Source organism: Netta rufina (assembly GCF_964035555.1).
Source record: "Netta rufina genome assembly, chromosome: Z".
NCBI lineage: Eukaryota > Metazoa > Chordata > Aves > Anseriformes > Anatidae > Netta > Netta rufina.
In genome coordinates, this window is record NC_140126.1 from 20,431,313 (window position 1) to 20,446,489 (window position 15,177).

The following is a 15,177-nucleotide window of genomic DNA, read 5'->3' on the forward strand; positions in this document are numbered from 1 at the left end:
GTGTCCTTCAAAGACAGTCATTACCTTTGGCTTAAACCTACAGTTCAAAAAATAGTAATCGTGTCTGGTTTCCTTGTGCTATCTGGTAACACCCTGGAATACTTTTTTTCTGAATCCAAGAATTGTGCTACAGCAGGTTTCAGCAGGCAAAATCTGCTTTCAGGTGCCTGCCTAAAATTGGAATTAAAGTAGGCAAAGCAGGAGTGTAGGCTAATCCATCGCTTTGCCCAAAGCTTTGCTAGAATATTACATGTTGAATGAGATCACAAGTTTTGGGAGAACACTCTTCTTCAGCTCACGTGCAGCTTGAAACTCTTCTTCCACAACATGCTACAGGAATGTGTGCTTGCCAGCTGGTTGTGTGAGCCATACATACCAGCATTATTTGAAGGAAGACCCAGGAATCAGGGTCTGATGTGGTGCAGCATGTGTGACTGCCAAAGTGCATGCCCCAGGATTTCTGTATAAAATCTCTCTATAAGTTTCTCATTCAGATGAGCAGGCTTTGGCCACTCTACTGTTTTTTGTCACAATACAAGCATAGAAAAGCGTGCACTTCCAGCCTTTCTAAATAATGCTACGTTCTTTCTATGATTCAGAAAGAAGAGATTCGTGAAGTTTGCCATTGTGCCTCCCTCTGGAAATGACACATTGAAGAACTAATATTTGCAAGAAGTAACTTTTATTTTAAAACAAAATAATATTTTTTTTCTAGGCTTGTTCAAGAACATGGTAATCTGAATCTTCTGATTCTCATGATATATTTGTTATGAAAAAAGTATACACCCACCTTTATTTAGGCTTCAGCAATCAACATATCTATAGCGATGTACTTGGTATTTGACAAGTAGATGAGTGGTGAGGAAGTAGATTCTAATAGTAAATCAGTGAATAACAGAATGAGAGGTTTCTCTGAAGCTTAAGATAAAGTTTTTAATTTTGTTCCCTCATCTTTTTTTTTTTTTTTTTTTTTTTGTCAATGTAGGAATCAACAGGACAGCCCTCAGGGAGATAAAGTTGTTACAGGAGCTAAGCCATACAAATATTATTGGTGTAAGTAAAATGAATGCTACTTCTAGAAGTGGTCCCCAAATACCGTTGGTACAATCTCAAATTCAGAATTATTTGGGTTGTGGAGATGCTACTTAATTTTATTGTAGCTGTTTGTCACCTAAAATGAGCAGTCAAACAGTTGTTATGGCAAAACACTTATTTCAATAACAAAGTCCTCAGTTTTGAACTCCTTTTAATGTTTCCACAAAACACCTCCTGGGTTTTGTGGAAATTAAAGGTGGGAAGACTTGTGGAAACTTAAATCGCCTGACTCTGCATCTCTGTGATAGATATGTGTATGAATGCAATACTGAATTTATCTGAATTTGCTAGCTTCAGGTGAAACCAGTGAGAGGCAAAAGCAAGCTTAGTAAGCGATGTTACAGTGTGACTCACGGGGCTTACTAGGTTTTAGTGCTGATATTGAAAACCTGTTGGTAGGATTAATGCCTGTGTCTTTTCGGTTTTGTTTAGATTGACTTTCAGCTACAGATAATTAGCTGGAGCTGAAGATACTTCAAAATTAGTTAATGTAGATCATTCGAAGCTTTGCCATAAGTATTAGAGCAGATACTAATTTTCCAGATACTTTATTAAAAAATTCAGACTGGAAATACAGTACTCTTCCGGACTGTGAAATTACTTTCAAAACAGTTGCTCTAGCTATCAAGAATAGAGAATATGTAGAGGAGGACAACTAAAATGGCAATGGGATGGAGCACCTCCTTTATGAAAAAGTTGAGGATTCCTCATGGGCGTTGGGAGGTCTACAAAACTGAGGTAGTAGGTAAAGTGTATGCAGAAAGGATACGGGGGGAAAAAAAACAATACTAGAAATGGGAGATGTGTTCACATTATGTTTCGGGGGTTGGGAGGGAGGACTGTATTAAGTTACACAGCACATAGTGAATCTCTCGAATTTGTTACCACAGGTATTATTGAAGCAGATAGCATCAGCAGTTCTAAAAGGAAATTGGCAAAATTGTGATCATTCGTGAATTCGTTCAAGAAGAGGGTAGGAGTTTTGTAGAACAGCTAAGTATGGGGAGAGGTGTGTGTTAGGGTATCTGTTGTTGTTAACATGGTGAAGTTAACCCTATTTTTAAAATTTCTAACTTCAGAAAGGAAAAGCAGTTGTGTGAAATGTTACCACACTTGACGGGGACTTCTTTGGCAACTGAGTTAAGAAGCTAAACTGAGTAAGAAGTTTTATATTGCGGGTTGAAGAACCGAAGCGATGCAATTTCTTACAGGTTATGTTAAAGAAAATCAGAGCTGAGACAAAACTGAGGTGTCTGAGCTATATTGCTCTCTGATTATCAGGTCTTTGCAACAGTTGCTCTGTGCTGGTCTGCCCGAGCCCTGACAGCAACCTAAAAATCCACAGACAGACTAAAACAGTGTAGAATTGTAGAAAACTGGAAGTAGGAGAGTATAATACATCATAATATATTTTGTTTTTACAGCTTATAGATGCGTTTGGCCACAAATCCAATATTAGCTTGGTGTTTGATTTTATGGAAACAGATCTAGAGGTAAGATTATTTCAGTATCTTCAAATGCTTTTGGAAAAAAGTGCTTAACAGCTTTATACTTACTGATTTCTAGAAAGATGACATTTCATTGCGTAACTTGATTAAGATTATGCCTCTAAAAAGCTTGAACAGTTGGACAGTTCTTCTCTGTTCTCAAAATGCCTCTGCTTCTAAATACTTTTTTTTGTCAGAATAATCTTCAGGAAACAAATTATGTTTACTATGTTAGTTTTCTGGGTCTTCAGTAGAGCATGAAACCTCTGGTCACAGGCTAGGCTTTCAGAATGCAATTGTCAAGCACAATAGCACAAAACATGTACAAGTAAGCATGGTATACCAAATAAGCAAAGTATACCAAGTGATGATCTGATGCTAAAAGTCACACACTTTTGCACCCTTCTTTTAAACATAACAGTGCTGCGTACTTGTGAGTCTGAATCTTGCAGGTGTTTCATTCTCCAAGATCTTAAATTAGTTTGTCTTTGAAGGCTTTGTATCATATATTTTGTTGCAGCTTCTTCATTTTGGAAGACTGTTGTAGGTAGCAGTCATGTCAGATCTATGTATCTGTCCATAGTCTGGATGGAAGTTGATGTATTTGTTAAGCTAACCCATTACAGGTACAGCATTAAACACTGGGGCTAGCATCTAAAATATTAAAACATTGACAGGCTTGTGAAGCCCAGAGGAATGTGAGACAGAAGTTTTTTTGCTAATAGAAGTTACAGTAACAAGTACACTTTGTAGAGGATTCATTCTGTTTACTTAGTAACTATGTAGTATTTAGAAATGAAGAAGATACAGTGTACAACAATGAATAAAATGCTCTGTAAGTTACTTGCATTGTGGTATCACTCAGAGGCCAACATTTGGGTCTGCAGCCTGTTGTGTCTGGGAATGTGCTGCACATTTGAAATTCTTTGTATAGTTTTAGCTATTTTGTAAATCTCAAACAACTTAAAGCTTGGGAAAGGCTGCTTTTGAACTGCAAAGTAATATTAGCAAGCAATTTGAGGGGAGTAATGTAGAAGGTATTAAAACTCTATGTCAATGTCATGCTTATACTGTTAAAGACAGAAGAACGCTGAACGTTGAATAGGTTTGTTAAAATATGTTATAGGGGCTAAAGTATCTTGCCTTCCTGAAAAGGGAAAAGGATGCATTTACAAAATTTAGATGCTTAATTTGCACAGAGGAAGAAGCAACAAGTAGGAATATAATTTGTTCGAGCTGATTAGCACATTTAACATTTTTATTTGCACAGCTTTGACTTGTAAGATAGGGTACTGACCTGGAATGGAGTTAAAATGATAAACTTAAGTTTTTCCCTAATTTTCTTAGTTGCTGGTTATACAAAGTTCATATAGGCTGTCTGGGTTCCCTGTTTAAATTTCTGGTCACTAAATCAGAAGAGACACATTTTTCTGGAGAAGGGATGAGAACAGTAGCGCATACACGGCAGCCAATTCAAACTTTGTCTTAAAGGATAAAAATAACTGTTTTGCAAAAGAACTGGAGAAAGATAATTTTGCATGATAAGCTTCACTATCAATTTAACACTTTACAGGTAATTATAAAGGATAGTAGTATTGTGTTGACTCAGTCTAACATCAAAGCATACATGCTGATGACACTTCAAGGATTAGAATATTTACATCAGCACTGGATTCTACACAGGGTAAGCATGCACTAAATTGACGACCTTTATGCCTGTAACGAAAGTCACATTTGGTAGAAGATGAGTGTAAGAACGTAGATGGTTTTGAAATTCATAGGTTTTTAATGTGTAAGACTTCATGCTAGCCATTATGGAGTGGCAATAGCAACACCAGAAATGCTAAGAGTTACACATGGTGATCAGGTAGATGCATATATAAAAGTATCTCAAGTATGTGACTTTTTAATTAGAACTCTGAACTCGGTCTGGCTGAGATGAAGTTAATATTCTTCGTAGTCACCTGTTCTATTTTGAATTTGTGTCCAAGATGGTGTTGATAGCACGCTGGTGTTTCTGCTCTTGGTAAGCAGTGCTTGTATATTGTCGAGGCTTTCTCAGTTTCCACCACTCTGCCCCTAGTCCAGTAAATTGGCTGGGGCTAGGCCAGAAACTGGGAGCAGACACAGCAGGGACAGCTGGCCCAAGCTGGCCCGAGGGGTATTCTATATATTATAGCATCGTGCTCAGCATCAGGCAGGGGAAGAATGGCCACTGCTTAGAGACTGCCTGGGCATTGGCCTGCTCGTGGGAGGAGATGAGTGATTTCCTTTGCGTCCCTTGCTTTCCTCCCCACCACTACCCTTCCTGCAACTGTAAAACTTCCTTTATATCGATCCATGAGTTTGCTTGCTTTTACTCTTCCTTTTCTCTCCCCTGACCCACTAAAGGTATCACTGGTCATAGGTGTGTGGGCTGCCTGGCTTCTGGTTGGGGCCAACCCACAACACCATTACTGTATTAAACTGTACCAGATTCATTATTTCTACAGTTGTCTGAAAAATTGGCTAGGTCTTTGTTATTGATTTGTCAACAATGCAGTAAAACTAATATTCCTGCAAAACTGATAATCTTTTTATGCTTTGGAGATTAAGTATTTTAATATTCAAATAGGAGTGTTTGGCTAGTTTTGATTTTCATGTATAAGGAAATACTTGATTTTATGTTTTGTTTGTTTTTCATTGCTATGTAAACTTGTAATAGAATCAGAAGGCTGAGTTTTAGAATGCCGTTTCTGGACACCTGCTGGGAGGTTCAATATATATTTGTCCTTATCAAAACTGACAGGATTAATTCTTTTCTTTCTAAACTGACAGGATCTTAAGCCAAATAATCTGTTATTAGATGAAAGTGGGGTTTTAAAATTGGCTGACTTTGGCTTGGCAAAATCTTTTGGAAGCCCAAATAGAGTTTATACACACCAAGTAGTAACAAGGTAAGGCATATTCTGTTTTGTTTCTTAGCTACTGATTGTGTAGCTCTTTTATATTGCCTCCTGGAATAAACCATGTCAAATCAACATGTTTAGAGTTTACTGTATACCTCATTATATATCTGTAGTGGGAAAAGTCTTAAAACAGAAAACACAAGACAGCATTGTTTGGCAAAGTCTGTAAGAACTTCTGGAATTTGTATCGATGACAATTGTTCTATGGTATGACGTTCCTTTGAAGCACATGAAAATCATACTCATTTATCTATAAGCCTAGTCTTCAGAGAAAGACAATTGTTACTTGCTGCTAATCTTGTGATCTAGAGTCTTTTTTGTAGTTAGGCACATTATTTATGATACAAAAGCATGAGACAAAGGGTTTACCAACGTCGTTTATGACCTGCTTAATTAAGACATGTACTCTTAAAGAGTAGAGGATTGCAAAATAAGAAAAAATTCTTTTTGTTTGCCGCAATGCTAAAACTATTTAGGCAAAATTGTTCCTTTTTAACACCTTCATTCACTGAAGAGGCAGAGTTGATACAGTAGTTTCAAATGCAGTATGTACCAGATCTTCTTTGCAGCTTAAATAACTACTGCCAAGGTTTATTTTGTACAGAACTAATCTCTATCCTTAGGTCTGTTGCTACAGGTGTTTCTAAAAGCTGGAAAGAATTCTCTCTGTGTTACTTCATGAATGTCAAATTTAAAGAAAACTATGGTTTATAACTTGCAAACCTGCCTACTTTTTTCCTTTGCACGTCTACAGTTCTGTTGCTTGTCAACCAGCTCAGCTGAAACTGTAGGTGATCTATGGTTATTCTTGTGCCTGTGGTGAGGAACAGTTTTTTATTTTTATTTTTTAACAAAGGACTTTGCAATTCTTCAGTGTTAGAAAAATACACAGGAGCAGAATCCGTTTTGTAGTTCTTGCATTACTGCTGAATACAGCACTTAATATCAGAAGAATCAGGTGATTTTTTTTCCTAATTTTTTTTTCTTTTCAGGTGGTACCGAGCCCCAGAATTATTGTTTGGTGCTAGAATGTATGGTGTTGGTGTTGATATGTGGGCTGTCGGTTGTATTTTAGCAGAGTTGCTCCTCAGGGTAGGTTTTCAAATATAAGCATTTATATTTGCTCTTCAGTGTGTTACGCTACAGCTTTTAGGTGCGGGCTTCCTCTCTGCTGTAACAGTAGCAGGAAAAGGAAGTTAGGCTACTCTCTAGGAAATTAAGCTTTTTCCCCCTCCCTTCGTCCAAAAGTTTGTTAACTGTAAGGAAAGTGAAGTTTTCAAATAGACTGAGATTACATAACTGTCACAATCATTGGAAGTCTTTAAGAACAGCTAAGCAAAAAATTGCAGCAAACTGTCACACATCCTGCCTTGGGGAAGGTGAGTAGAGCAGTTAACTCTTCCAGTCCTCTGAATGTTACCTTTCATACAGCCTTCCATCCGTTTTCATTTGTGATCTTTCTGGAAAACTGGCAACACAGATACACTCACACTCTATTCCTCACAAATTGTTTCCCGGTAACTGGGAATAATTAGCACCAGTACAATAACTATGGGTTTATTTGTCATGAGGAGATGTACTGATGTTATTCTCAGCTGTGGTTGCTTAACAAATTGGAGTGAAGTAGTTTGATGAAATTCTGATAACCGACAGGATTCTAGTATATCACTCCTGAGTAAGGTGTACAGATGTAATCATCCTTAAGTATGTTTTATGGAATTAAGCAATGTATTATGTAGCTCTGTCAAGAGAACATGAAAATATGAGGTAGGAAGTGGCAGGCAAGGGCACAGACACAGCTGAAAGCGTGAAATAGCCTGCACTATAACTTAACCTTTCACAATTAAGTGGCTTCTGCTGTTTTCTTTAAATGTTTGTGTGACCATGTCATGAACCAGACTGGGGAACTGGTCTGTCTGAAAACACCCTGGAATGTCTTTTACCTTGTATGATTTATCATACAAGCAAGTGTGCTGTTACAATTTAGTTGTTGGTTCAGAAACAGGAATTTATAGTGGCTGTTGTCTAAACAGCTTTAGTAATGGGTAAATAAACATGGACTAGATTCTCTAAAGTTCAGTAAGCTTGTGGAAAGTTAGAAAGCAAATATATTGTTGAATTGTATTGAGTAATTTGGTTTCTCACAAAGCAGAAACTATGTTTATGGTTGTGTTTTATCACCATTATAGCTTTAAATGTCTTATCTCTTTCTTCTTGGGTAAACTAGATTGAGGGACGATGCACTTCTGGGAGCTTTGTGAAAGAATTTGATGTTCCATCGATTTTTATGACACCAGAACTGAATGCACTTCCTAGCAGGGATAGTTATTATGCTCTTTCTGTCCTAATTATTTAAATACTGCCTCTAATTCTTCTTAATTTTACTTAAGTTCATGAAGTTTTTTTTCTCTTTCATTGTGTGCCTGATGCACAAACTACAACTCCAACTGGACAAATCTCATTTTTCTGTCTTTTTGCCTAATCTAATCGATACGTGACACTGGGTAGGCTGTTTCTGTCTTAGTGGGTATGAGTCACCATCCACCCTCAATGTCATCTTAATTCTATTAGTCTAATTGTTATTTTAGCTGTCCAGTTACAATTTACTTTGTTTTGAATCTGTACAAAGCCTAACTTGAGATAGTAGATCCTGGAAAGATCACTGAACAACAGACTGAACTTTCAGCTCAGATGTGAAATTAAAGGAAAAGAACACAGGAAAAGAAAGATTTTATATTAATGTGGCAGTAGTTTAATTATGCGTTTATTTCTATGCTATTGAGTCAGTGATACTAAGTCTGGGTTGCAAGAAACCTTCAAAATCTATTTGAACATCATTAGGAATCCTCAAATGATTAGGAATCCTCTACTTTGCTGTGGGCAGCTAGTGAGCAAAGATGTTTTGCCGTGAATGTACAATGCAATTATGAGGAGGCACTCAAAGTTGCTTTCTAGAATTGAAGTTCAGAAGCTAATTCAATGAGAAATTATGTTGTATAATTCTGTTTTGTTCTTCCTAGGTTCCTTTCTTGCCAGGAGACTCTGATCTTGACCAGCTGACAAGGATATTTGAAACACTGGGCACTCCGACAGAAGAACAGTGGCCTGTGAGTCTTTTTGTTTAACACACTGACATTAGTTTTCCTTGTTTCACTTTTTTACATTTACTTTGTTTTAGCTTTTGAAATTAAGTGATATACCAGTTAGTTTAGTAGGTTTTGAGGAAGGAACTGCCTTATCTTGAAAAGAAAGAGGACAAGCAGCCGAGTTTTTTTCCTTCCTCATGGCAAACTTTTAATATAGCAATGTTAGCATCAAACAATGTTAATGGAGATTCTTGGTTTCTTTTCTTGGTCCACATTTCCCATGGCTATTGGTGTGAAATGAATGGCACTTGCTTAATGTTCTTGAGATGCTTGATTAATTTAATCTGCTTTAACCTGAAAGACTTAAATTGTTCTTGCTTTTGAAGGCAATTAGTAGGAGCGTAAGCTAGGCTGGGCAAGTTACAGGTTTGGGAGACAGTAAGAGACACCATACTAACAGCTTTAATGATAAACAGTTCATCTCAGAGTAACTGTGGAGTATTAAATACAAATCAGTATCCATCCTGAGTGGACCCTTTTTAACTAGTGGGTACCAATAGGTCTCAGTGGGACAGCTTCACCGTAGGTCTTTATCTGCCATGCTGGTTGCATCTAAAGCTTGAATGATGACCAGCCTAGCTGTGCTCAATCCAAATCTGTGGGATTGGCCATGAAATAACCAGGAGTCCTGTGGGCACTTCTCATTCACTCTAAGCTACTTACACCCAGAAATATGGTCTATATTTTCTGCTGGAACCTGTAGTCAGATTCCAGATCATAAAGTGGGGGTTTGGGTATCTGATTCTGAAATCTGTATGGCATCTCCCCTCCCTCTGCCCCCTCCTCCACCCATCACATTATTTATGTCCAAATCAGGTTAAGTAATCCACAGTAATATGTTTATAATATACCTAGCCACATAAAGCAGGTGCTATGTTTGTGGACAAGCATGTAGAGATGCTTGTACCTCCATTAGCATCATGTTGAGTTTCCAGAAATGCTGGGATTCTTAAGTTTGGTTTGGGCTTTAAGAATTATTTCGGTACCAGTTGTCTTACTCAGCATGTAAATTTATATGTATTTTTGTTGCAGAAAGTCCATTTTTTATGCAGCTTCAGGCCGCTGGTCAAGCTTTTCCTGGGCACATACTGCTACTTTAGGGGGACCATGCAATGCACTCATGTCTCCGTGTTAGACTGCACACTTTAAGCACAGGCAGCAATGAAAGTCTGATCTTCTACTGCAGCCTGAGTACTCCACCGGGTTTGACCTAATTCTTTTTGTAGGGAGACAAAAGGCATTGTCTCTATACAGATTATGCTAAGTATTTCTGAAACAATGAGCGAAGGATAGGCATATGCTTGTTGTTTTGAATTTCTCTAATCAAAGCAGCTAGGGAAAGAGAATAGGCAGTTCCCACAATCAGGCAATCTGGTGTCTATGGGTGGGGCAAGGCTCCAAAAATCTCAATTAAGGCAACCACTGTGGTGCCCTGGCAGGTCATGATGCTGTGTATCGTACCCCTCCTTCTGTGACCAGAGGTGAACCAATCAAGTTAAAAGTTTAGGATGTGGTGACAGACACCAGACCAACAACTGTAGGGATAAACAATTTATCTGAGTAACAGTACAGTAATAGATACAAATCAGTAGCACAATTATTTGGATCAAGATGACAGTAAATGCAGTCATTCACTAATGCTTAGCCAAATATAGCGTCACAATGCACAATGACCCACATACCATGGTTTTAAGGCAGGCTGACATAAAACAGGACACAGTTTCTCCAGTGATGGTTTCTTCCAGAGGGCATGGGGAGTTCTGAATTCCCTGATCCCACTGTCCTGTTTTATTAAGTTGTGGAAGCATCCTCTGTATTTGTTAGCTAGTAGTCACATCCTGCCTGTGTTCCCTCTCTGTGCTGGTTTTCCTTTATGTAAATGGTGCACAATCACCAAGTGGAGCTATAGCCATATGGAGAAATAGAAGGCAGTACTAGTCAATTGCACACAATTGCATCGTGTTGAGATTCTAAAGGAAATGTACAAAGTTGTTTTGCAGTGACGTTTCAGCATTCTTGGGAGAAGAGTTGAAACAGGTGGGAAAAGCAGAGTAGGAGATTTAATGGCACAACAGAGATGATATTCCCAAATTAGTTTGAAAACCCACACATTTTGAGAATTGAAACCTTTAGAACTGAGACTGATTGTACACATTTTTCACTTCAGTGTTAGCGTTCTATTTTGCTTGGATAAACTTAGAGTGATGTTTAGAGATTTAAATTACTTATAGATGTTTGGATAATTGTCTATAGCAGTTTTTTAAGATAGAATTTGAATAAAATGGGATTTTTTTTTTTTTTTTTGTACCTAAGGGAGATAAAAGTATGCCATTCATCTGTTGTTTAACTGCTTGGTATATTTCTTGTTCCCTCCCTCCATTCCACAAGTAAAACTTTAACTATTTTGCATTTCACAGAATCACAGAATCACAGAATTTTCTAGGTTGGAAGAGACCTCAAGATCATCGAGTCCAACCTCTGACCTAACGCTAGCAGTCCCCACTAAGCCATTTCCCTAAGCTCTACATCTAAACGTCTTTTGAAGACTTCCAGGGATGGTGACTCCACCACTTCCCTGGGCAGCCTGTTCCAATGCCTAACAACCCTTTCAGTGAAGAAGTTCTTCCTAACATCTAACCTAAAACTCCCCTGGCTCAACTTAAGCCCATTCCCCCTCGTCCTGTCACCAGGCACGTGGGAGAACAGGCCAACCCCCACCTCGCTACAGCCTCCCTTGAGGTACCCACAGAGAGCGATAAGGTCACCCCTGAGCCTCCTCTTCTCCAGGCTGAACAAGCCCAGCTCCCTCAGCCGCTCCTCGTAGGACTTGTTCTCCAGGCCCCTCACCAGCTTCGTCGCCCTTCTCTGCACCCGCTCAAGCACCTCCATGTCCTTCAAAAGTAGCTTAAAACAGTTGTGATGAACAGTGAACTCTGAGGACAGCCTGTTACTAAACTGGAGAAAATACAGATTGGTTCTTTAGTGAATCTTGTCTTTTCTACCATGTGAGTTTGCAAGAGAAAAGCCAAAGCTAGTTTTACTTCATTTGTCTGCACTCACTCTATGAAGTTCCTTCATGCTTCCTTTCATTGTTAGCAATTTTTTTTTGCAAGGGAAGGACAGATTGCTTGGAAACGGAAAGTGTGAAACAACTGTACCAATATATGTGAAAAGCTGAATTATTTCAAAGTTGAAAATACTTACATCCCATTTTTGTCTTTGCAGGATATGACAAGTCTTCCAGATTATGTCACATTTAAGCCTTTCCCTGGGATGCCGCTTCAGCATATCTTCAGTGCAGCTGGTGATGATTTGCTCAGTCTTCTGCAAGGCTTATTCACTTTTAATCCTTGTGCTAGGGTTACAGCTACTCAGGTATCATATGCTTGCATTATGTCCTAATGTTCATTAACCTACTGTTAATATCAAATAAATGTGGTTTGAAGCTAGTAAACCAGGTTTGAAATGAAATGTCAGGTATCTGTCTTTGAAATGTTAGAAATATATTTCCAGTGTTTTATACAGAGAACTCTGAAAGGCATGAATAATTCTCACTAATAATCTCCACGCCCAATTATAAAGAGAATGTAAATAAAGGTGTATGAGTCATGGTCTACAGACAATCATTATATTTGATATTCTAAATTCAGTTACCTGAAGTTTGCAACTTAAATCTTGGTGTAGCAGGTCTCATTCCCTGCTCTTAAAAGGTTTTCATCCTTAATTCATCTAGTCTCTTCTATTTTATTTAAACTTTTTTGACTCTTTTTATTTGGAAATCTGATGATTTTAACCAGCATCCTGATCTGAATACTATGTTATTGGCATAAGCAAGAATAATATTAACCTAAGAGACAGCTTAGGTAAGACCATATTCCACAGTTTATGGAACCTGTGGAACTCCAAAAGTTTAAAATAGGGTATGTAATATTGCTACATGAAACTATCCCTGTTACCTTGTGTTGGTCTCTTTCTTGTTCAAACTACATTTTTCTTGCAGTTTACATTGTAGAAGCAACACAGTTAAAGAAATTGTGGGGGAAGACTTATCTTAAAAGCTAGCAAAACAGGTGTTCAGACCCTAAATCTGATCATATTATTTTAATCCTTTTTCTCCACTTTCTTTTTTTATCCTCATGTCTCATCTGTTTTTCAGAATGTAAGCTCTTTGGAGATACAAACTTCTTGTTTGTACAAAATCTCCTGCAGTGTAGTCTAGAGTTCGGATGTTTAGGTGTCTCAGTACAAGTTAAAAACATCAGTTCGCAAACATTGCATGTCTAATAAAATCAAAGTACCATGGTAATAATTGAGAACACCAAACCTTGATTTGTACCAAGAACACCTTCCATACAAATGTGCCAAAGTAGTTTTTGAAGTTGCAATTACAAGTGATTTATTTCATTATAGTTTCTCAATATATGGAGTTCTGATGCTATATACTAATTATTTGGTTATTCTTCTTCCGTTATCATTAAGGCGTTGAAACAGAAGTATTTCAGTAATCGACCAGGACCCACTCCAGGAAACCAACTACCCAGACCCAACTGTCCTGCAGAAGCTGTAAAGGAGCAACAAAATGCAATTCCAAATTTAAAAAGGAAAAGAACAGAAGGAATAGATCAAGGTAACGTCTTGTTTCACCTGTTTTAACATAGGAGCTACAAGCTCAGAGAGGAAGTGATGCTTCCAGTGTTTCAGAACAAAAACCTTCTGAATGGACAACTGGGTACCAGCACCATCTGAAGCCCTCTGACGATTTATATTTTAGGATAAACACTTTAGGGTGAGAATGGCTTAGTTTTGTGTTCTAGCAGAACTAGTACAAAAAAAAAAAAAAGCTTTTTGAAATCTATTTGTTAGAATAAATTTTTAATACCATTAATTTCCATTATGGAGTGTGGTACTACATAATAAGTTAGAGGCTACTATTAGACCCTTTATTCCCAAGACACTTTACTGAACTGAGGTGGAAGTCGCTTTTAAAAAAAAGAGGGAGAGAGAAAATGGGGGAAGGAGAGTATGAGAGAAACATGGTATTTCATTCTTTCAAGTGACAGATCAGAGACTGTAGATCAGATTTTAGAAGAGAGATTTCCGCTGTCTCCCTTGGACTAAGCACGTTAAGTGTTATGATCACTCTGTAAGGAAGTTCTAAGCACATTGCAGTGATCCTTTTAAAAGGCAAACCTGTTTTCTAATATTAACTTCTATATGGAATGTCCAGTTTTCCCCCAGACAGTAGCACATACTTCTTACCTTCATAGTAATAAAGCTCTGAGGATTTAAGACTTCTATCAGACACTAAACTAGGCAGACTTCCTATCAGAGAGGCAAACGTTAGTTCTTAAACTGGGAGTTTGTTGCCTTAACAGCCAGAATTTGCTAGATAGCAGCTGCCAGGTTATTGTCAGCTTTTTTTTTTGTCAGTATGAGGCTCTTTGATACTAAAGTCATACATATTTTTGGAATGCAAATACTTGCATGAAAGTACATTTCCTCTTGAGTTCAGACAGATAAATTGTTAGAGTTCAGCTTACTTCTTAGGCACTTCAATTCATTGTTTGATAGTCTTTGTCAATTTAAAAGTAAAATGCATTAACTCATTAGAATCTTTAATCATTTAACTATTCACACACTGTCTGGTGACCTCAGTACCATGGGCTGACTTGTCAAGTTCCCGTATGTAATTAATTGCTTAATTTAAGCTCTTCATCTCCTTCTGCGACACCATGTGAGGATCTGTGATTTACTGTTTTCGAGTCCATGCCCCAAAATACGCCAATTAACTAAAGGACAGGAAAGAGGAGGAAATGATTCCCTGAGCTCTGCAACTTTAAAATATTTCATTTATCAATGAACAAGGTCCCCAGAGCTGTATCAGAACTAGAACACTAATTGGCTTAATGTCTTTACAAAAGTCTCATCTTCAGCAAAGTGAAATCAGTGTTAAATGCCATAAGATTTGAGATTGGATATAACTAAGGCATTTAGGAAGTCAGCATTACTTCCTGAGACATTTGAGTATCAGTTCAAAAAGTATATTGTTTCCTCCAAGTGCTGGTTGATGCACATCAGAAAACTTATGTTCTGTTGTTGCCTTAGCTAGGCTGATAGAACCCAAGTGTACCAAAGGTATATTTCCTAGTCCCAATTGACGTTAAAGGAGAGAGACAAAATTAGATCTAGCAAGCGTGCTACCCTGGATTTCGTTTGATGTCCTTACATGGCATGAACATCAAGTTAAAATGTGAATATGCTTTTAGTTTGGAAGAGCAGTAATCCTACAGTATTTATAAATAAAGGTGGAAATACGGCATTTTTTAGTGCTGTTGAGAACGAAAATGTGCAGAAGTCATTTCAAAGAAAAATAAATTTCATCCTTTGAAATTCTCAAACTAAGCTGTGCTTGCATCGTGCATAGTATCTCTCCTTCAGCCCTGTTGAGGCAGCACTCTAGAACTTAGAGTAGACTGAAGCAGTTAGTAGTGGGTGCCCTCT

The 15,177-nt window shown here is 37.8% G+C and overlaps 1 protein-coding gene across 24 annotated transcripts in view; it reads left to right on the forward strand.

Moving 5' to 3' along the window:
• Positions 1 to 15,177, forward strand: part of CDK7 (cyclin dependent kinase 7) — a 33,117-nt gene that overhangs the window by 8,480 nt on the left and 9,460 nt on the right. For 21 of the 24 annotated variants that reach the window (XM_084305356.1, XM_084305340.1, XM_084305343.1 and 18 more), the window contains 8 exons: positions 986 to 1,053; positions 2,520 to 2,588; positions 4,156 to 4,266; positions 5,400 to 5,518; positions 6,523 to 6,622; positions 8,551 to 8,637; positions 11,902 to 12,051; positions 13,156 to 13,303. In XM_084305356.1, the coding sequence (XP_084161482.1) occupies positions 986 to 1,053; positions 2,520 to 2,588; positions 4,156 to 4,266; positions 5,400 to 5,518; positions 6,523 to 6,622; positions 8,551 to 8,637; positions 11,902 to 12,051; positions 13,156 to 13,303 (852 nt within the window). The other 3 variants (XM_084305354.1, XM_084305355.1, XM_084305353.1) reach the window with 3 other exon arrangements.